General features: G+C 30.2%; 1 protein-coding gene across 4 annotated transcripts in view; it reads right to left on the bottom strand.

The window, feature by feature from the left end:
* LOC132924000 (protein muscleblind) overlaps positions 1-24,947 on the bottom strand; it is a 170,295-nt gene that overhangs the window by 22,098 nt on the left and 123,250 nt on the right. For all 4 annotated transcript variants that reach the window (XM_060988053.1, XM_060988050.1, XM_060988051.1 and 1 more), the window contains one exon: positions 7,588-7,761. In XM_060988053.1, the coding sequence (XP_060844036.1) occupies positions 7,588-7,761 (174 nt within the window). The remainder of the gene's footprint in view (positions 1-7,587; positions 7,762-24,947) is intronic.

Here is a 24,947-nt window from a genome sequence, read left to right as displayed (position 1 = left end):
GTCATCGTCTGTGGACATCGCAAAACCTCGTCGTCGCCTGGTTGTCTGTGCGCGCAGTGTTTGCAGATCTGTGACTAAAAATAATTAGCCTACGTCGCACGCGTGAACTTTAAGATAAACCATATGATTACCTATAGTTATTATTCTTTTATGGTTCACGATCTACGCGTTTATCGTTATTTCGTTTGTATTAGTCATTATAGGGTTTACTTTGACATTGGATTGGCAACTATAAATATATATACGGTCGAATGGGACATATATTGTTTTTATTCATACGCCAAAATTGATTTGTATACATTTTTTTACCTACCACCGTTTTTCGATTTTGAAACATTTATTTAATCACGATTGTACGGGACCAGCAGTGGTGTGCTAAGATATTTTGAAAGGGAAGAGATGTATGAATTGTTAACATTCTCAGACTACGCGCGTTATACCGAATAGCAAAAAGTATATATTCTTGCATTTACCCCCATATAGGTGCTATAGTTAATCACATTTAAATAAATCATTAAACGTGTATAAGGGGATTTTGAATATTATATTATTATGTATTATATGTTAGTTAATATACTTATTAGCATAATCGTGGACTTAATTACGATGGACGGAGGTTAATATGCTTTCATTACTTTATCAAATATTCATGGTTATCGATCAATTTAACTTAAATAAAAATTTAAAAACCACACAGAAAAATAATATGTTAAAAACATGCACAATGCATATTTTAATAATACATTATGAGAAATCAATAGACAAAAAAAAGCCTAACGAGGATATGACACCCTCGTCCTTCCTGCGTGAGCACGTCCCCGAACAGGTTCAAAACAAATTCAATTTTTTCGTATTTTAAGCTTGTAATTTAAACTATTGAAAAAATGAACCGATTACAGGGAGAAAAAATGACGTCCGATAACCCAAGTTTTAGTACGATTATTGTTGTGAGCGATCAAAAATTAATTTTAGTGACACTCCTCGCGCGCCCAACGGTATCATCGTCGTTTACGATATACAATATACATGACGTATAAGGTATACGCCATACATTCATACGAGTATATATTGTATTTTGTACTTATATTACATATATATAATATTACATTGACGTGCCTCGCGAGACGACGATGACAATATAAAAAATAATGATAACAATAGAAAAACAAAATAAAGCATTTTCCTGGGCAAATGTATATAGAAGACGAGAGAGTAGCAACTAGCAAAGAAACACCCGTTTGGCGTGCCGCTGAATACTGGCATTTCATTTCACGTGCGGATCGATACACGGAAACAAAACAATTCGATAAATTTTTATTTTATACGGAATGATGGCGCGCATGGGGTGTGTATAATCCCGCCGCCTCCGCCGCCTGTCCGTTCGACGTCTGTGAAAAATCATGTAATCAGTGCTCGTCTATGTATTGCGGTCCGCGATAAGGGCGAATCTCACGTCCGGTTTGTTTTATTCGTTGTAAAATAAAAAAAAATAGTAATAATAAAATCGGTATTTCGTTCACGTACGCCGGCAGTCTGATTCGCAGGCGCGAGGAGACCGTTTCTTCCTCGACGAGCGCGTTTGCGAAATACCTATATATATTTATGTCCATATATATATATACTTTTTTTTTGTATTTGGCGATCCCTCGTAAGTCGCGTTCATCGAACATTCGTCATATTATTATATACATACGGTCCGCCCTCCGGCGAAACATCACTCGAATTTATTATTATTTATTATTATCAGATGCTATATAATATATTATATAGGTAAGTTCAGAGTGATTTATCTCGCCATTCAACTTAACTCAGTCTCGTATTTGAACTGTTTGTTATTTATTATAATTCTGAGTTTGGACGTTATATAAGTAAGTACATAAAAAAGAGAAAATAAAGTAGAAACCCACTAATATAAAGTACTCAAAGACAATAAGATTTTCAAATTCTTAGATTTGTTACAGCATTACTATAGTCTTCAGTGTAGGTAATACTGCGGTGGCGTTTTTCCAAAAATATAGTAAAATTCTCCTTTTTTGGGGGGAATTATTAAGCGGGTCATTTTTTTTATTTTAGTTTAAAAACGTTGAAATATTGAAATATCTACTTATTAAAATCAAAGTAACAAAAAAACTGTAGCAGGTGGGTATCGTTCTGCTGTACATTTTAGGTGTCGAGTGTTAATTATGATAATAATATATACTTTTATGTTTATTTATCAACTTATACAAATCAAAATTTAATAAAATTTTTTTGAAAATACTGTAAAACAGTCAAAATAGATTCATAGTCTAAATATAAAATAAATAAAAATGTCATTGCGTATAGTAAAATTCATAATAATATAATACAGGTATTAGTTACGTAAAATTTTTGATTATCCATGAATTATGATTTTGAATAAATATAACAAAAAAATAATTAACAATGTTATATTTTATCGTTGAAATAAGTAATTTTATCCACATTTGAACTTAAAATGTTTCTAAAAAATAATTGTCTGTTTATATTTTTATATTTTATGGTTCCAGTTATGAACTACTGGAGTGTATGAACTACTTGTGAGAAATCTTGTATTAAGTTTTCAAAACTTAGGTATAAAACGAAAAGTTTTTATGAATTTTTAACTACCAAATAGTTTGTAATTTTTAGTGGTTTTAACTAATTTCGTAACTTACGATTAATTTAAAGCTTTTTTTTTATTGTTTATTTAACAAAATGCTTATAAAAAACGGATTGCTAATTATGAAATATATATATATATATATGATAAACTAACACATGCGACGGAGCATATCGTGCTGATCGTAATAAGAGACACACTATAGCAAAGCACCTAAATACAATTTGATTGATGATATATAGTAGTGCGTGCGCATAAGAGTGGTAGCTTATGAGCTTTTGTTACCATATTTATTACTATAATTTATTGCTGGTTATCATTATCGAATGAGATCAGCTAATATTAAAAATATGGGTTAAACATGAGACATATTAAAAAATATATATATAAACAAATATAATAAATTCGTAAACTAAAAATTATTGATCAATATCAATTTTATGTTTTATGTATAACCCATAGGTACGAAGGTACCGTATTTGAATTATATTCAAATATTCAATAAACTATAATCCTTAGATCTTAGTACACACGTAGTAGAATAATTCAGGAACTATACTCGTTTGAATTTCGATTTCAATATGTACGTCAGAATTTTCAAACAAATCATCTGCATGACAATTCGCAAAAAAATAGGATGGTTCTCAATGCGTTTTAAAACTTCATGACACCCCTCCCCTCCAACCATTGAAAGATATGGTAGTTTCTATTTCAATTAGAGGAATATAGGTCAAATATTGTTATTAACATATTATATTGAACATTTTTGTTTCAGAGTTTAATGGCCTATTTAAAACTATTAAAAAGATGGAAATTAGTAACTTTTGCCCTTTATAGTCACAAAAAAAAAAGGTATAGGAATAAAATGCTGTGTCTTTGTTATGGCATTTTTCTCTAGATAGGTGACAGTCCCTATTTTTTGTAAATTTTGATACTATACACACTTAACCATTTTTTTTTTTTTTTAGGATATCTAGACAAACATCATTTAAGGGTTGTAAACATAAACTTTTTTCGTCTATTTGTCATTTGCTGATGCACACTGTAGTGCTATTGCACACAAAAATAGGGACTGTATAGGTACTTAAAGATGCATGTACAATGTATTTATTTCATTAGTCTCTCAATATTAGCTTTACCATAACTAAAAAGACGTATTTCCAAGAATAAAATAATATTAGTATTATCATTTATCATGTTTATTGTTTTAAACTTTGTTGAACATCATTTACATTGTACATATTTACTGATTTTTGAATGGGCTTACGTTGGTAAAAAAGAAACACAGTTCAAATATTGTTTTTTTTTTAATAAATGAGATGGTTACATTTAAAAGTTAATGTTTAAGGATAAAATATATTCTGCAGAAATATTGGGAATAGTATTCTATAATATTAATAAATAAAAGAGTCATTAATTGATTGATACAATGGTTATTCATTTTTTTTTTGTATTTAATTCCATATAATTATATGGTAATAATAATTTGTGTTATTATAATAATAAATATACTTATACTTACAATTATTTATTTTAATTGATTAACGAAATATTACAATTTTAAATGTATTAAACGAAATTGACGTAAACAGACAAACATTTTGGGTTATATAAACGTAATAATTAAATAGACGATGAGAATGTTTTAAAGACCATCGTGATGTAATCTGTGTCAGTAAATATTTTTTTCGGCAATAAAAGCGGTTTCATTTACAATATTGCTATAAAATGTCACCGTATTACAATATGCAGCCGAACGTTTCGATACGATAAAATACTTTAATTCACACCTTTGCGAAGTCGCGGGCGGTTAATTAGAAGACATTACCTATACAAATAAATAGTACACGGATGGCCGCAATTGAAAGATGTTGTCATCACTTCGCGAACAAGTCAAGTGATACTGCTGTAGTAGCAGTGTATACCTACAAACGTCGTGCATATGAATAATAAAGCACGTAGTTTGAGTAAGTACATTTTCTTAGATAAAAAAAAAAAAAAAACATTCAAAGTGCATTTAAGTATTGGACGCTCGCGATCTGCCCATTTATATTTTATTACGTTATGTCGGACGGCACTTTGCGTTGCGCCTCCGACGTAGCAGGATTCCCGAGATGAATAATAAAATAAAAACATCGGTTCGCGTGTCTCGTTTTATTTCGTTTGCGCCGTCGAGATATTGGTTTGTATATATAAGTCCTTATTTCGCAACGACAAGTCTCATCAAATGCCCCGTCATCGTCTTGGACGCCAACAAACCCCCATTAACGTCGATTGACATTACGCGTACAGGTCCCAACATATTATGTACAGAGGACCGAGGTTTCTCGAACATCGCACATAAAATATATAACATATAATATATTATTTTTCCATCTTGCCTTTATTTTTATTATTCATATTAGTGATGAAATTCGTACACGGCGATTCTGAGAAAAACGATAAATCACTAAATCGCCGTGGTCACATCGAAATTCCTATTGCTGTTAATTTTTTCCTTAGACCCCCCCTCTCCAAAAAAAACAAATCCAGACCCTTTCACCCCCACTGACCTATTTTTTCTTCATTATTAATATAAGAAATTGTCGCACCCGTTTATTAATATTGAATAGAAGGTACCCCTATCATTTTCTAGCCGCCTAGAATATTGATCCGTGTATTCACGTATGTACACTGTACAGGTAAACATCAATTATGAAACAAATTAAAATTAAAAATCATTGTGATCGAGTATGGTAAAATATTAATTGTTTATAATAATAATTCACTACCCACCAATATTATGTGCATTGTGCATACTTATCTACTCGTATTTTGCCTATTTTAATACTTTTACCAAATAGAAATTAGTTATTTATTAAAATTGTTATGTACTTTTTATATTATTTATACTAAACCCATTTTACAATAATTAAAAAAGTTCAACATTTTCAAGTGTGATAATAAATTTAAAAAAATATGTTAATTAGTATTATACATGATAAATAATTTTGTGCGGTATGTTTTTATTTTAGGAGAACAAATCTATAGTAGACGTTCTGTAACTTGGAATAAAATAATATTGAAAATGGACTCGGAAAAGATGAAATTGTTGCCACTAAAACACTATTGACATAATTATGAATCTAACTAGGACATGCCGAACGAGCAAAAACTAAAAAAATTATTGCTATCAGTGCTATTATAGAAATCGGAATCGGGATCGAAAATTACACGTACTGAAACCATACGATGGCAAATTAGCAACAATATGTAGTGCAATATGCATTATGCAATCACGGCAGTACAATAATTTATAACAAATGTCATTGATTAATTAAAAACCAAAGCGGGGTTGCCTTTATATTTTCCAACGTATATAATTATTGTCATACTCTACCTCGGGGGTATACGACAATCGCATTGGCATAAAATAATTCGTATGGTACAGGGGAAAAAAAACGAACAATAGTATTGAATATTAAACATCGGGATGTTTCACTTCCCTCGTTGCATATACCTGCTGCACCCGACATCATGAATTTGCGGAACTTTGGTCTACTCATAGTCCTTCACTTTACTCATGGTTTCGTAAATATTATTTTTTGTCATCGTACAATGATAAGTTACCCTAAAGTATCGTATTTACCCGGTAGACGGAAAAAATAACTAAAGTAAATATTAAAAAAAAAAATCCAAAACATATAAGAACAAATTTATATATTTTATTAGCCATTAAGGTATTACTTCTAATTAAAAATTTAGATAAGAAATTAATAGTTGTAACTAAAATTATATTTATCTAAAGATGCATTTAAGTAATTAAACAAATATATACATATAACTATTATTTTGTATACCCATGGGTATTATGGTTGGGTATTATCCAACTAACTTTTTTAAATTTTTATGTTGACTTGTATTATTATATACGAGTACCTACATTATAAAAGTATGCAATATTTATTTATTATTTTTATTCTTTGACTTAGTTGAACTGACCAAATTTGTATTTAACTGACATTTTAATATAAGCCATTCGGAATTTAACAAAAATAACCTATTAAAAAATGTTTTTATATTTTATTACATTGTACGTATCCAATTGTATTGATTTATATGTCTTATATTTTATTAATTTATTTCACGACACCTAAGTACGATTATATCTAACCAGGGCACTTTAGTCAGTAGGATTATTGATCTAATGTCGTGGATAATTATACAATTAGAATTAACGTCTAATACCTAAAATACAAAGTAATAGCAAAATATACAAATTTGATTTTTTTATTTATTTCCTAAAATTACGTTTTACCTATACCGTGAAAACATAGACCTTTCCAATTATTAACGAATCGATTTTTATTTAAAATCAACAGCGATAAAAAATAATGAACGCAAATAGGTATATCAGTTGCCGCTCAGGTATACCTACAGTATACGTAAATAGTATATAGCCTAACCCGACGATTCAGTAAATATAACATCATAATTTTATTGACAGTTAAACCGATTACCGGATATTCGAAAATAAAATCCGTACAAGCACTTATAACAATATAACGATAATAATAGTTAAATTATCAATGCGTTCTACATTGTGATTACGTAACGATTTATACCTGAATCGGCAAAGGATTATGTAGATTTTGATATAAACGTTAAACCGTCCGTTTCAAAATGTTAATACTTTTAAAATGTAATTAAATAAATTGTAATTACTTCTGCAGGGTGCTCGTTTATCATCTACAGTCCGTATAATGTATATATTATTATGTCTGTGTGTGTGTGTGTGTGCGTGCGCACAAGCACAACGTGATAAGATGAACATTTTCTGATCTAATAAAGTGAACGTTCCCCCCTGCGGCCACATTATATTTTATATAGCATTATTATTACACCTGTATAAATTAATTCGTGTACTTTAACTGAAATTATATTTATGCGTTTTGGGCGTAAGCAATATACAAGTTTAATGAACTTACCACTGCTGTAGGAACTTGCCCCGGCACTATCTGTTGACTAGCAGCCATAGTCATTTGCTGCATTAATGCATTCTTTAGGGCCAAGTGGTTACGACCATTTATCAACAGCTGGTCCTTGAGATGCTGCGGTGGATGGAAATATTTGCACGGCGGTTTCTCTCGGTTACACCTGCCCTGTAATTCATTAACATAAATAAATTAAGTATTGAACATTCGCTTATTGTGTTAAACAGAGGTAAACATAAAACATTTAACGGTGTGCATAATTTCCGTTTCATCAAAGAAGGTCGGTAACATAATTTACACATGTTTAGCAACATTACATGCAGTCGTGCATGTGATATTGTATTCGTTCCGAAATAAGACGCACAGTCGTGTCCCCGAGATCATCCGTTTCTCTTGGCTCTACACAAGAGAGACGGATATTATTATAAGTAGTTGTTAGAACATTGGCATACTTTCTAGAAATTTTTTTTTCTTTTGCAGTATAGTAGGAATAAAAATATCACGTGATTAATTAGATCATAATATTATAGATCAACGATATTGTACTATCGAGTGAAATACGTTCTATTCACGCAAACGTTATTAAAACGCGGTCTTTTATTATTTTTCCACTTAACATTTTAGTAAGTTCCATTTTAAAAGATTGTAATCACTTTGGTCGTTAACGCGTAACTAATTGTATAGAAACAACGTCTCATAATAATTTCTAACTACAGTGTACACTACGAACAATAGCAAAACTGATTTTTATATTACAAAATATATGTCCGAACGCAATTCGTATACCGAACGGTGATTAACTGCGGGATGCAACTTGACATATTTATGGTTTTTTTTTTCCCAAGCGCAATTCGGATTCAGCCTTTACCTAAATAAATTTCGATCTACGACACTAAACCGTGCCAATGACGAGAGCGTAACAATCGGATTAACGTGGCTTGTGGGTATTACAATTTGAAGTTAGTGTTTTTTTTTCCTGACCGACAAAACTCTATCGTTACAAGCCTAGAACAACACTGTCGCATATTAATATATTAATATTATATTGAAAATTCGATTCATACGTTCATATTATGTTTGCGAGACCGAACGGTTTTTTAATAGCCAAACTAACTTACATTTGGTCTTTCGTACCAATAATAAACTTGTAATGATATCATTAAAAAAATATATTTATTAATTGGCGACCATTCTACTAGATTGGCGATGACTGTGTGTGGGATTAATAATACCTTAAAATATATAATAATTAAGTAAATAGTGAATAGCTTTAAAAAACATATAATGTTTTGCCATTTCCTTTATAATATTGTCTTCTTTCAAATTTGTAATAAGTGTTTAGCTAATTTTAGCACGTCTATATTATATTCAGTAATAACTACATAATGGTCGACCTGAGTCAAAGTGTTTTTAACGAATTTCTATAGAATTTTGTCAGCACGCAACAACAAACAACGGCAGTGACACGGGACCACCTGTAAAATATTTTGAGTTTTTATTTCATATACGTAATAATTCTTCTTTTTTTTTTTAATTTCTTTGAAATTCGCTAAATAAAACCTCATAAAAACGCAGGTGAAACTTATTTTTATATTAAAATATCGTGAGTGCAGGCGTTGATATTGTCATAATAATATAATATAATACAAAACGTCCTAATTCTTTTTTTTATGCGTACCTATAACTAATAATAGTATGTTATAATGTTAATTGTTTATAACGTTGTTTCATGTTATGGCGTAATGCGTAACGCTTGTTATGTCTTATTAGATCAAAAACACGGTTGATTGGTCAAATGGCACAGCAAAGGCTCACCGGATTATAGGGCTTATGCGTATGAAAATTGATGTACACATACTCGCCTCGCGTATAATATATTATACTCGTATAGAGTAGTTAATCAATTTAAATATATATATATATATATATATATAGAGAGAGAGAAACCTCTAATTTACAATTTATTTTTACGTATATAGTTTTTCATGTTCTGCGATATAATATTATAAATTCAAAACGTTTCAATTTGATTTATAGTTATATTTAAATTAGTATTTTAATTCAAAATAAAAAATATATATCTTTTATTAAATAAAACCACCATATGTGCATTCTTATAATCTATATATTTTAATAAATACCTAAAAGTCTATTTCTTTATTTCAAACTGAAATTATCTTTAAAATAATCGGTTTGGTTCAAAAACTAACTGAAATTGCTATTATTTGAATTGAAAATACTGTAGTAGTTTAGTTTAAAAATTAAAAATAATACGCTTAATTTGATCGCCAAAATAAAAATTAAATGTTGTTATTATTAGGATGAATGAAAATATTGTTTTGTTATATTATATTTGTTGGCACATATTATAATATTGCATTTAACATTTCTTTTAATATTTTCTTAAAGAGGTTCGGTTCGGGTTGGATATAAACATTCCAAGATTCCGTTCGGTCTACAAAAATCAGAGTTCCATATTGATAGATACCTATATTTGTACAAACAGTTCGTCATATTTTAATATACTATGTTAAATATAAATAGCAATCGTCATCCATCAGCATTTAATATACAGTGCACAATTTACGTATATATAATATATTATATTATGTCTAAAACGTTTCTCTAGAAAATTTGATAACGTTGCATTTGTAGATGTGTATCGATCGGTCAGCCGACGGGGAGAGGAAAAGATTGTGATATGCGACCAGTGACGCACTGGATTATGTAATATAAATAATTTATTATACATATACTTAAACATATTATAACGAAATAACATTAGTTTTTTATCGTTGTCCGTTTTATTTTATAAATTATATTTTGTGGTCGTATAATATTGCGTGATTTCTCAATAAAATATTCTCTTCTTAATTTTAACAGATTTCTTCGAAGGATACCAAACACTTATCCAGGCAATTCATAAGTTCAACAAGTCGCACGATTGAAAACCGAACGCACATTATCACTCATCAATAAGGTCGTTAATGTTTAAAATTTTCCTGTGGTTTTATGAAAAAAAACCCGTGACAAGATCGAACAGACATAAAAGAAAATATATTACATGAACCGTTTTTTATTATTATTATTTTTTTTTTAGGTATAATAGCTGCTGATATCTGCTTTTTCAAGTGCAATGATTTATCACCGCTTTCTGTATTATAAAGACGCGCGCCCAAGTCCTGTGCAAAACTATTTTTAAAGAATTTCTCGAGATGCATATAAATAATATTTTACTATTTGTATTTATGTTTTATATGCCATAGATGAAACGCATGTGAGTTCACTCGTTAAAATGGGACAAGTAATACTGTAGGGCGGCTTATAATACTGTTCAATTCAGTTATATTCATAGCGATGTTGATATACCTAAAATATATGAATGTCATATTATCATGAATTATGATTATTTCCTAATCTGAAATTTAGATTTTATTATCGTAACAATATTATATACGATTAATACGATTATAATAACTGTGTTTAAATCTTATGAATTTATCAAACACGGTGTACACATAGCTTGCACATAATATTTCTCAATTATTTAAACATTTTCTATAGTAAGTTATGAATATGATTTGTGTTTTCTAAAATAAAAAGCTTACTGTATATTCGATAGTCGCTATACCTATCGGCGTATTAATTTTCTATTAATGGATGTATTGAATATTTTAGTATAATATTATGTTAAGCAGTGTGTGCGCGGAATAATAAGAGTGATCTGACGTGGCATTACGTGAGCTTTATTCAGCTTCGAAAACGAATAGTGGCGTGAAATATGTAATTTGGCAGTTGGTAGAAGTTCGATTTATATCATTTATGCGTAGTATAATATGTAAATGTATTTAGCCAGAAATATCTACGTACACCTGTTTATTGCTGAACAATATATTCCATCAAGAAACGTACCTGCCATGAAAATATCACGTTGTTTTAGATAATTTTTTCATTACTTAGCAATTAAAATAAAAACTTCTTAAGACATACTCAACGAAGTAAAACACGTAGTTTGAACGGAGTTTCCGTGAAACAATTGAGTAATAATAAATTAATAATCACGTAGTTGGTTGAAAAATATGTTCTTCCTGGTTGCCCTGTGATTAAACGAATTTACCGATGAAATTTTATAGAATTATAAGGTAAGTTTACTTTTATAAAAATAATATGCGGGTACAACTGCAATATAAAACTACATGTACGTATGGTTGCACGGACGCCCATGATTTTCAACGGCAAGTTACAACTGTAAAAATATCCAGCACGAGATTTTATAAATTTTAAATCATTATTACTGTCGACTTGCACAATAACACAAGTGACCTGCAATTTGCATTTATTTTATTCTGAAACAACCCGTACGGAATTATGTAGTCATCTATTATTATTTAGTTACCTGCAGATGATATCGCATCAGATATAAATATTTTATAAGCAATTCTTTAATGGATTTATCGCGTTTATATGTTTACGTCATAGAAGATAGTAATAATAATATTATGTTGAATTTATTTTATCTTTGTTTTTCCACTGTTAATCAATTCAAATTCCGACTACTCGAAATTTGTTTATATTTTATTTTTTTAAAATGCAATATACATATTTAAACGCGTAGTAAAATATTTCGGGTTTGCCCTTTTCGAGTATTCGAAATAGTATTTGGTTCCTTTTAATATTATTCGATCCAAACAAATAAAAATGTATATGAAATAGTAATAAACTGTTCCGTGGAATACATTAAGGTTATTATATGTGCGTTGTTTTTTTTTTACAGGTCGTTTTCGTATATTATATTATATTATGTGACTTTCGAAACACTATGATCATCCAATATACAGTACGATTAGCTCGAAGTCATCTGAGGCGATCAAGGGCGTCGGATTTTCAATAAAAAAAAAATAGCCTATTACAAACAGGCGGCGTACATTTTTTTCTGTTAATATGAAATCTTTTTCTATTTTTTATTATTATTAATATTTTTTTTTAGTACAAGTTCGTATTAAACGCAACAATGATCAAGTAAGGCCCGCCGTTCATTTTCCAACCTATGGCTACCTACGAGCTACGAAACATTATTTTTATATAGGTGCCTAATTCATCTCACCAACTATCATCATCATACCAACTAAACGATAATATTATACTATTTGGAGTATATCTCCAATAATTATTAGTACAACAAGAAGTCAGCGGTTGATGATAATAATATTATTGTACTGTGTGTGAACAAAAATAAGTCATTGCCTATATTATATTGTTTACAGCTGCAGCTGCGTAAAGAAAGAGAGGAAAAAAATTCATTGCTGTAATACAAAAGAAAATATTTGTATAAAATCGTTATACGAATGAATATAAAATATGTTTACTTTCTTTCTCCCTCCCGTCAGCCCCGCCACGACGAACCGGAGCTTTTAATATATTTTTTTTATTCAATTGTACACACTGCGTCTAATGGTTATTTAATTTTTTAAATTGCCAGCCACAAAGTCTCCGCCGGGTGTTCAATTTATATCTCGTTTGTTTCGTTTTCGCTGCCCTCGCGGTTATCGACCACCTCGGTGGTCCGCGACCGACGACCGCGAAACCGCCGCTGATGCTGTGCTATACGAACTCCGCAGAAAATACGTCTTAATTAATCACCGGACGACTATTGCGTTATTATATATTATACGATAGGAGCGTGTGGCAAACGGAAATACCGAAACAGCCTTTATTACATACTATATTATATCTTAGCCTAAATGACGATCATGATTGTACGTATACATAATATTATAACTGGGGCCAGTATTTCAATGCAGTTCTTTGGGTGTCTTAGGATAATATGTTTCAAGTAGGTACATGATTCGTGAGGTGTAGATTTTTCAACATTTTCGGTTTATTTTATTATTTGTTTGTTCATTTATTAATTATACATTGTACTTAGCTGTATGAACTCAGTGTAAATTCAAAAATACAAAATATTATACGAAAAAAATATTTTTTTTTAGAAAAAGATTTATTGGTTTTTAGGTATTTTTCATCTGTAGTTATTTAATGTCAATATTGTTCTGCGTATATTATGATTGTGCAAAACGTTTTTGTCAGTTTCCCAGCGGGGCAGCGGTTTTGAGATATAGTGTCTTACCGGGACTAGAAAAACAACAACTAATAAATAATATTAATTATTTGTTTGCTTGCAAGATATCAATCGCGATCGCGTTTATTTACAGCATACCGTTTATTCATTATCGATAGTCAAGTTGAGATGAAGTGCCAAATGTTTAATCATCGTTTTCCTATCGCTTGCGTTTCTATAAAATACATTTTGGTCATATTTTGATAGCATTTTTTTTTTTAAATATAATTTTTATGACATTTGAATCCAGTTTTAATGTATGACGATACATTCGATTAAAAAATCGAGTCAGTCTCGCTAGGGTTTGCAGTCTTTCCGTGTTAGATACACGTGTCTATTCTTTTGTTTGTTTTGTTTACACGTCAATTTAGCTGCATAATGATACCGACGTTATTCTATTTTTTTCTTATTTTTTAAATTTTTTTTTCCCGACGTATCGCATCGAAAATATTACGGCGCCGGCGGTTAACCGAGACGATCGAATTCGTCGAATAGCAGCCGCCGCCACTGCAGCAGACTGCGGTTTTAGTGCGTTCTAGACGGAACATAATGGGACAAACACTGGTGACGCGATCGGTTTTTTTTTTTATTTTCAAGAAGCTCTTCTGTGGTTGAACATAGAATCATATAAACGAAAATCATTCGCTTAAAAAAAAAAACTATTTTCTCTATTAAATCGATTTAATATTATATAGATGTACTATACGTATTTTCATTCGCGGTGACCTTAGTCTTCGGTGACATTACTATAGGTACATACAAAACTAAAACTATTATTTAATTGAGAAAATTAAAGTGTAATAATAATATGTAACACGGATACATCTTATTAAAATATAATTTCTGCACTATAAATATTAAATAATATACCTACCTACCTACGACGGACTAAATACTAATTTAAATAATGTCTTTTTATTTGAACAATTTTTAAAATCCTTTTAGTTCAGTTCACGCTACAACCCCATTAGGCATTAGCCACAGTAAACTTTTATTTTTTTTAAGGCGTGTGTTGCCATGCCCAAATGTAATATATATACGTAACTAGGTCACCTCCGACAACGATACAGAGATTTAAATAGAATGCATTTTATGAAATATTTCATTTTTGCGAAAAAAAAAAATAAAAATCATATTTAAAGTAGATTAATGCTGTAGTTGAAAATTACGAAAGTTTAAAATATAAAAATATTTCATAATAATATATACGTGAACTAATCGTGGTTATTTACTTTTAACGTAGTCATTCTACTTTTATAAAAAATTGTATTACATTTTGGCATAATGCCATATGACTGTATTAACAGTTATCTTCATTACCTAATCATTGATAAGTATTAAGTATACGTATTTACAAAACTTTCATTAGATATTGGGCTGAAAATTCACTTTCATGTTGCAGTTATATCGTATGATAAAATATAGCACTATTTTCGTTTCGCACGAATCTAAATAGCCAATAATGCGCAACACCAGAAAATTCAAAAATTATTTCATCGAAAAAAATATTACTATTTTTTAACAGCCAATGGGATATATTAAATATGTAAACCTTATCGAATTGTACTGCTACGTTAGAAATTATAATTGATTGGTAATTATTGCGCTAGAATAAAAAATGGTCCAAAAAAAGGTAAAAAGTACGATAATAGTAATTTGCGTCCCAACGATTATTTTTTTTAAACCTAGTTGCCACCCAGACTATCAATAATATATAGAATGAACAGAATTATTATAAGTATTAATTATAATTTGTGTTTTATATTACTATAATTTCACAATAAGGACACACAAATAATAATCATAGCAAAATTGTCACAAGGAATATTATTATTTTGAAAAAATCTATGTCATGTCAATAATTATTTTTGGTACTGAATGTATCAGAATAATTCATACGCATTTAGTTACTCTTGTGGGTTATAAAAATGTATTTTATTTTATTGAAAAACTTAAATATTTCCTTAGTTTAAATAAATTATAATCATTATATTAAAATTATATTGACTTAATATATAAGTTTAAAATGTATATGTAACTAATAATAATAGTATACAATAATATTGTAATAATAATAATCAAAATAATTTTAATTTAATCGCCACAAAAATATGTTTTACTGCATTTAAAAATTTAAAATAAAAACTCATAAATATCGGTTACCTACAGAAGTAGGTAATTAGAAAATTACGTTGGTTGTGTCTCTCTCAAAACCACATTATAACTTTAGAATAATTGTTTACACTAAAATAACATCAGAGGAAGTACAGTCTTCTCAAAAGGCATTTCAATTACTTTACATAGATTTGCAAATTCAATTTTCGATCTTAGTGGTGTATACATGCGTAAGATTGGATGTGTTATTATTTTTTTATTACGTTTAAAATTTTATGCTGTATATATTTGCGTACTAATTTTTTGCATCCGCCTGTATACACGTATATGTGTTTATTCCACGGATCGCTCCAACATTTTATCATCTCCGTTTGCCACATACACATGTCACAGTACACCCTTCCACCCCTACCTAGCCACCACCTTTGTTTAAATTACAATTCCACACGTTATTTACTTATTCATACGTTTATATTATTACATTTTTCTTAGTATATTCCACTGGCGCTTACACCTGCTAGGTACACGGCGGGTACTCCAAAAACCATCACACCTCTTGTATTATATATTTATACCTAACCTACTCGTTATTAATTCTACCCACACAAAAATCTTCATATGCGCGTGTATACTTTACAATAATAATAAGTATTTTATCTGCCTCGACATGCTCACTTCCGTTTTTTTTCTATTTTCATTTTGTTTCGTCGCCTGTCATTCTCAATCGCACTGTAATATATTATATTATAATATCATAATATATTATTATGTTATATGTTCACGTCATTCCTCACGGATTTCTCGACACCCTACTCGGCCTCGAGCCCATACATGGCGCATATTATATTGTTTATACAATTCACGCCGCGAACTTATATTATAATACGTGTGAAATAATGACCGGAGAGTATGCGATACGTATATTTATGCGATATAATAATATTATAATTTATAATATTGCGCCATCATCACAACGAATCGCGTGTACATTAAATTAGTTGAGCGTGCCACGTGCAATCGTATAATAATAATTATTCGGATTGCGATTAAACTTTGAAGTATAATAAATTCAATTATAGAGATGCAGTCACATCTGCCGCCGCACGACTACCAAACTGCAACGTGGCGTCGGCACGACTGCAACAGTGGTGTGTGATATGTGGGGAAGGGGGTGGCAGAGACGGAAAAACGCAAATATATCGAGTGTGACAATAATATATAATGCACCTATATATAATTATATCGTACGCATAATATATCATTATCGACCTTTTTTTGATGCGGTCACTGGACAAAATTCCCATTTCGGTGCATAAATTACCGCTGCGAACATTGTTCTGCCGTCCTGCAGTGGTGCAAAACATGTCAAATTTGAAAATTGTCAGAAGCAATATAATTTTTTACCGGACAACCGCCTTATGCCTACTCCTCACTATGCGCCGGTTTCCACTCACCCCGATCATCGATCACAGTAAATGCATAATTCCGATAAATGCGTTTTTTGTTAACATCGTATAAATTAATATACCTATAGGCTATAATGCATTGTGACAGAAGCCGCCGGTGAAATACATAAATTATACCTAACAATATTATACCTATTATAATGGTTAATCTATGGATTAAAAAAATTTTAATTTTATAATTAATAAACCACCCTATATCATGTCGAGGAGAGTTGATTTGTTAACTTTACTGAGATTGTATATATTGTAATATAAATGGCGATTCACTCCCATTTTTCATTTAATAAAAGTTTATTTGAATTCTTGATTTAGAGATAACATTTTCAAATTTTTGAAATTTATTTTATTACTTAAGGAGTGACCAAATCTTCGCAATGGAAAATAATATTATATTGTCGACTGTTGTATTTTATTATAAGAAATTATCGTCTCTCCTGTTTTTCTGTAATAATTCGTATAAAACCCGAGTCGATATTTGGAGAACGAGTGTTGTTGGGCGAGACAAAACGGACCTCCAGGACGTAAGTAGTGTATACGAATAATATACGAAAATGCACTTTAGAAATTCCCGTGGGTCGCATGCACTGCGGGCATTTCGCGTTAACAAAGTTTTTTCGTTCCGTTTTTTTCCTTTTCCATTTACGAAACCAAATAAAGATATACAATTTATTAGACGTGATTGTTAAAAACGAGTACAAAAGGTCGTCGCATGCCTGTTGTTCTTGGGGAGTGGTCTCTCTTGAAAAAAGGCGACGGCGGCAGTGACGGTGGCGGTGTAGTGGAAACGAATTGATGGCGCCAGTACGTTGGCAGACAGTATCGCTGTCTATAACCATGGCAACATTAGCAGTGTATATAGTTTAAAAGTTAGATTGCTGATTAAATACAATTATTCAAAGGGTTAGCGCCTAGCAGGGTGTAGGGCGGGTCATCGTGTGCACTGTGAGAGGGTGCAGTGCAGGTGGATAATGTGGTGGAAGAGGGAGTGGACGTTCGTGTCGGGATTTACGATTTTTATCTATTCGAATCGGTCAGAAAAAAAAAACACACCCAAATAATAAACTTTTACGATAATTGTGTGGCGTAGAAAGGAAACTATATAGAATACTAATTTCGCGATTGTCGGCCGGTGGAAAAAAATATAATGATAATTGCAGAGTAGGTACGTTTTAGGAGAACAACGATTAATCAATCGCAAAAAAAGTATAATCGAGAAAATTTATCTGAGGAAAAATAACTCTGGTAAGAAGCTAAAGAGAACTATACAGGACAAAGTCTATATATAATGTCTTATAAAATGTCCCTCCTCATCACTACTAGTTCAGGATTGATAGCTTCCGGGTTTGTGTAAAGGGTCGATTGGATTTTGTGATGTGCTTAGAAATTGATTATAGTTGCAGTGGTCACGATTTTATTATGGTAAAAATATACTTACATTTTTATGTAATACGCAATAAAATATATATATCGAAAATGCTTGCATATAAAATTAACGAAAACATCTATTATAGTATATACGGGGGTGATTCACTATGCACGATCACTCAATTTTTCATTTAATAATGAATTTATTTGAATTCTTTAGAAATTTAAAATAAAATTAAAGACAATATTTTAAAATTTTTGAAATTTATTTATATTATATAAAGGATAATGTTCTGTGAGACGATACAAACTTTTGATTTTTCAATGAGAAAACCAATTTTTAATGAAAGTATATTATTTAATGTACTTAATTCTTTTTTTTTTTGAAAATTTTGATGAACCTGATAAAATGTTTATAGAGTAGTTTTTTAGTTATAAAAATATGTTTGTTCAAAAGATATTTTACAAAAATATGAAATAGACGTAATATTAGAATACGATATATATTTGTATTTATTATACTTGAACTATTTTTGCAAATTATAAAATATTAATAGATTAATATTAGTTAAATTTTTATAACCCGATATAATAATAATTATAGTTCATTATTACACTATACAAAAACAAAAATCTTAAAAATTTACTCGTTTGAATTTTAATTATTTTAAATTTTTAGAAAAATTATTCACTTAATAATTTATACTAGAAAAAGGGGATAGATTATTGAATTGATTATTCAATTAAAAAACAGAAGTTTGTATCTCCACATAACACTCCTCAAGTACTAGAAAAAGTTTCAAAAATTTAAAATACGGGCTTTAAGTGTACTTATAGTTTTTAAAAATAAAATTTTGAATAGCTGCATTTTTGATAAAAATAAAATGATAAGAATTTTTGGCGAATCACCCCGTATATACCACTTATATACATTCATTACAATTTATCGTCATGCATGCACAAATATATTATATGTATGTATACAAATTGCTTATCGATAAGGCTAATGACTCCGTATATAGTGTTATCACATATTTATCTATCGGTATCGGTTCATGGTTTTCACTAAAAATGTTCGTTTTTTAAGATATCGGTTATCGGTTTTATACACGATATAGCGTAATATTTACATTAGAATATCGAGTATTAGTAGAATAAAAAGTGCTATCGGTCCATTCTCTAGTTATATAGGTCGGCGCCACTATGCTCGTATATGATAAAAGTATTCAGTAGTTGTTCAACTATTACAATGCACAAATATGTATATCGTTTACTTCCGGGATATACTACAGGCAACATTATATCACCGGGCTTATAATATCCGTATACAAACTCCCTTTTACCGCCAACCATCTTATCAACCCAAAAACTCTTCTCTCTGTGTTACGAGTAAAATTCACCTATAAATGTAATATAATATATAGAGACGATAGATTCATAAAATTCAAACACTGTTCCAACATTCACTAATTAAAATATTATGTACACGCATAATATACATTTTATTATTATTACTAATTATTCAATAGACATTTTGAATTTTCTATTTATTTTGTACCAATATAATTATACTTTCCGAAATACTTTTAAAAACAATTTTAGAAATGATTTTCAAATAGGAATTTAAACTTGAATGAAAATATACTAAAAAATGTATAATATATAAATGTATTTAAATACCTAAACACATCTATGAAGTTTAGTCGATAGTTATTATTTTTAATTCAGTGGGGACATATGCATATGATTAAGCATTCAAATGTACTAGGGGTTTTTAGTATTTTAAAAACAAAATCACAATATAATTAGTATATCAAATACTTATTTTCTGAATGTAGTTTACATGTATTTGAAATATAAATATAAAAAAAAATTAACTATTCTAATTTGGAAAAAATCTCAAGTAAGTAAAATTTAGTATATAATAAGTACGTAATAACATGTTTGATGTTAAATTGTCAGCACTGAATATTATGTTCGTTAAATTCATCACGTCTGCTGTTTAAAACACTCAATATTGTGTTATTATATGGGTGCAGTACGTTGGTCCTTGGCCAGTTTTTTAAACGGCGCGTGTCACAAAAGCTCTATTCACACGTCGCTGAACTCGCCGGTACGGACACAGTTCAAACAGCGATCAACTTGTGACAATTTTATAGATTTCAATTCGGTTTACATTATACCCATTATATAATGTTTTGGATTAACATTACATATTATGTATAATCAGATGGTAAACGATTTCTAATAGCGATTGTCTAAAAGTAAGTCACTTAAAAAGATATGTTTACAAAAACTCGTTAAAATCTAGTACAACATTATGCAGCTATACACGCTAAAACTGTACTGCTTTACATTATATTAAATTACAATATTTACCGGAAAAAAAGAGGCGTTCAAACCAAACAACCCAAAAACCGCTTCGTCGTTCTCACACAATATACTTTACAGAATGGGCACTGTTTTCCAGTTTTATTTCCCGATTCATGAAGTATTTCATACTCAATTTTTCCTTCAATTTTGCATTGATTCAAATTCTGATTTTTGAAAATGTTGTCCATACTTAAAACTATAATACCTACACCTCTTAAGTATTTAAATTTAAGTAACTCGTTGAGGCGATATAAATATCTTTTTTGTCAAATGTAAATCAACCTTTTCTCAAGTAAGTAATTCGTATTATTAACATTTCTGTGTACATACATTCTCAATTTCTCGTGACTAATTTTTGAGTTATTAAACGTTATATTTTAAGGATAATAGCCCAGGATAATACAGTAGGTTTGAAACATACGGAGGCGAAGGCCATGATGAAACTCTATTAATTATAAATGATATAACTAATCTTAATATTTGAAAATAATATCTTAAAGAGCATACTCGATAATATTCTGGAAAGTCAGAATTTGAATAAATTCAGTAAATATTATATATACACGGATAAATGGTGTGGGAGGGGGTGGTGTGCTTAGTGAATCATCCTGTATAATTGTAACATCGAGATAAAAAAAAATAGTATTAAATATATATGTATAATGTATATATTATATTAAAGTTGGATCCTGCTGGTTCTAAATTTAAACTTGCGACCTCAGCTGTATGCTATGCAAACGTGGAGTCACGGTATGCAGTTTTTAACCGCTGTTCTTGTACACACACACACACACACACACACACACACATATATATATATTATATAATTTCATTACTATGACGAGTCTTAAAATATAAATATTATTATATGTCATAACACTCATAACATACTTTTTTATACAGCGTCGAGCGTGTCTAAAAAGTTTGAAAATCTTAAACATTGTGCGTTTACCAATATGGCGTACCCGCGTGACAAAGTGTATCGATTTAAACTTAAATGAAAAACTTTCTTTGTCTTAAAGAACAAATCAAGCGGTTAATATTTTCATAATAATATAATACCTACGTGTTATTATTATAATAACAGTACTTATAGGTACCTGTACCGACTACCCAACACGATGACAGTTATCGGTTATCGTTGTTTTTACGATCGTCGGGTTAGGGTTTATTTACAAACTTTCCAGACATGCATCTTGTTCAACGATTTCGTCGCTCAAAATCTGATTCCATTATTATTACTATTAATGTTTTACTATACGTATTATATCACACGAGCACAAATCATCTATTTCCTGCAGTATTCTATCGATTTTATAGTCTCATCTCATCATTTGTATAAACCACAAAATAAAATCTTGTGTGTATGGTAAGTGTAAGTACGACTTGTAATGTACTTTTTTTTTTGAACACGATATCGATTTTTTATTCACACGGATTTTTGCGAAAGAATTATTAATTTTTTAGTGCGCCTAAAAACCTATTCGTGCACGGTAAACATATTATACCCTTCGTTTTGTTGCGCGAAACCCTATGCCACAACATTTATATCACAGCTATAATCGATGTTATGATACGAATTAATTATATTTATAATACAAGCAAAACGTTTTTAATATTATTTGTTATTTTTTCTCGGTATCTCTATGGTACAATTATTACATTATGTACACACATTACTTTTTCGACGTATTTCACTATTATACGTATTCCCTCAAACCTATAAATATAGTTACCTGTAACAAGTATAGCAACAAAGGTACACGCGTAAAAGGACTTTATGTATACAATATTGTTACGGCGTGTGTGGATGCGACACGATATTACGTTCGTTGTCATTACCACTGCGAGAATATTGAGAAGGCTATTATTATGTTTATTATTATTATTATTGTCATCTATTTGCGCACGTCGACGATCGCATTGGTGTATGATATGGAAATGAGGTAGCTCGTGATTTGCATCAAAATATATACGTATATGTACCACCTACCTACGCATATTAATAATAATAATATTATGTTTATGCGATTTTCACCGAATTCGAACTGAGATCAAAAAGATATACTACGAGTATATGTTTAATAAATTTGTACCGAAACCTAAAAAGTCACATTGCCACAATTTGAATCATTTCGGTTCACAATAACTCTCCCCTTCTACCCCTCCGCACGCACAACTGTATATAATAATAATTGTGGGAATATCTCGGAAAATTCGGTGCAACTACGAACCCCACATTTGTATTCGGGGTGCGTGTCCAACCGCGTACGCCGTTATATGCTCGTGCGTGGTTTATAAATTGGCACGTCAAAATATTGTCAAACATATACCTACGAAAGGTTATTAAAGTATTTTAATATTTATAGTTAATTTAGTATTTTTTATCTACACGCTATTCCAATATAATGTGTAACTGAAAAGTACCTATAGTTGTATAGGTGATTTGGTAGGCAAGTCAGTGTGTGTTGATTGTCTTTTAGACATTTTTGAAATATTTATACAGCTTAAATATTTCGTCTATTCGTTTAACTAATTTAATAAACTAATAAACGGATAAAGCGTTATCGAAATTGTTTTATGAGGATCTAAGGGAAGTCTATATTTTTTGCGAAAACAGCATTACGTCCTACGTATTCTATTAGAAAAGAAAAAAGTTAAGACACACTAAATTTTCTGAAACATGATCAAGTGTCCAAAGTACTAGGCCCGTACTGCCCTGCAGCTCCCTCACCACTAGAAGTCTAGCACTGATAATAATATACTTATAATGCGTTTACCATCGATTACCGTTTTCTGCGGTGGTCACTTATCGCTACTTTAAAATACCGGACTATATAGTCTACCACGTCTAGCAAACGCTGACTGACTACTATACAGTGACGGTCCTCTGCATCGAGTGCACTCTAATACTTGCAGTGTATATATAAATATATAATTTCAGACGATATTATCATCATTATTGTACACGTGACAAAAACAATCATATAAGTATCGCGTTGTAATGCAACCGATGATAATTTAAATGGTGTATACACACTAAATGGTGCACGCGGATTCCACATTTTATCATATTGTATGGATATCGATATGCGTTATCTGCAGTTACGGTGTGCCTATATGGCTATATATATATATAGCCATATAATGCTTAAATCGGCACGTACAGTTCTATAATACTCGTAATCGAATTAAACAAAAATATATACCCAACAACGTGAATGTCGATATTGTTTTACATAAATTGAATAGTAATTAATAAGGGTTTAAAAAAAAAAAATAGTAGAAGCACTCCGTTTTGCTGATTTCACCTCTCACCCGAAAAACAAATACCAGTTTGAGCTCCGACTTTGACTACTAACTTTATATATCGAATTCGCCACGGCGCAATGATATTACGGAGGACGATAAACTATAACGGTGTGCTGCACGGTGAAGCAAAATCGACGGTAGCCTATATTTCTGAGAATATTTAATTACACACCTATATTGCTAATAGCAATACGGTAGATTGCGGCAACTTTTGCCAAAAACAAATCGCATAAATCCTATAATAATATTAATGTTATTTTACGTAATATTACTAGGAAACTGTTATTAACTTTTAAGTCGATACCGCCGCATCGTAGAACGGCATGAATAGGTTCATAGTATAAAAAGTTTAAAATTAATCTAAATACCTCCGTTGAAAATTATTAAATTGTTTATATTAAATAATATACGGAATGGCAAAAAGTTCCAAGTTTCTGCGAATAATATTATTATTGTTTGAACTATATCAAAATAAATAAAACTGTTATTTTTCATTTGAATATTCAGTTTCGATATTTTTAGGTTGTTGTAAAACAACTCGTGAGAAACATTGTATTACATTTCCAAGCCTTAGATATTATATCAGCATAAATTTGATAGTAAAA

Source organism: Rhopalosiphum padi, chromosome 3, assembly GCF_020882245.1.
Source record: "Rhopalosiphum padi isolate XX-2018 chromosome 3, ASM2088224v1, whole genome shotgun sequence".
Taxonomy (NCBI): Eukaryota; Metazoa; Arthropoda; class Insecta; order Hemiptera; family Aphididae; genus Rhopalosiphum; species Rhopalosiphum padi.
This window is presented reverse-complemented; position numbering and strand designations above follow the sequence as displayed.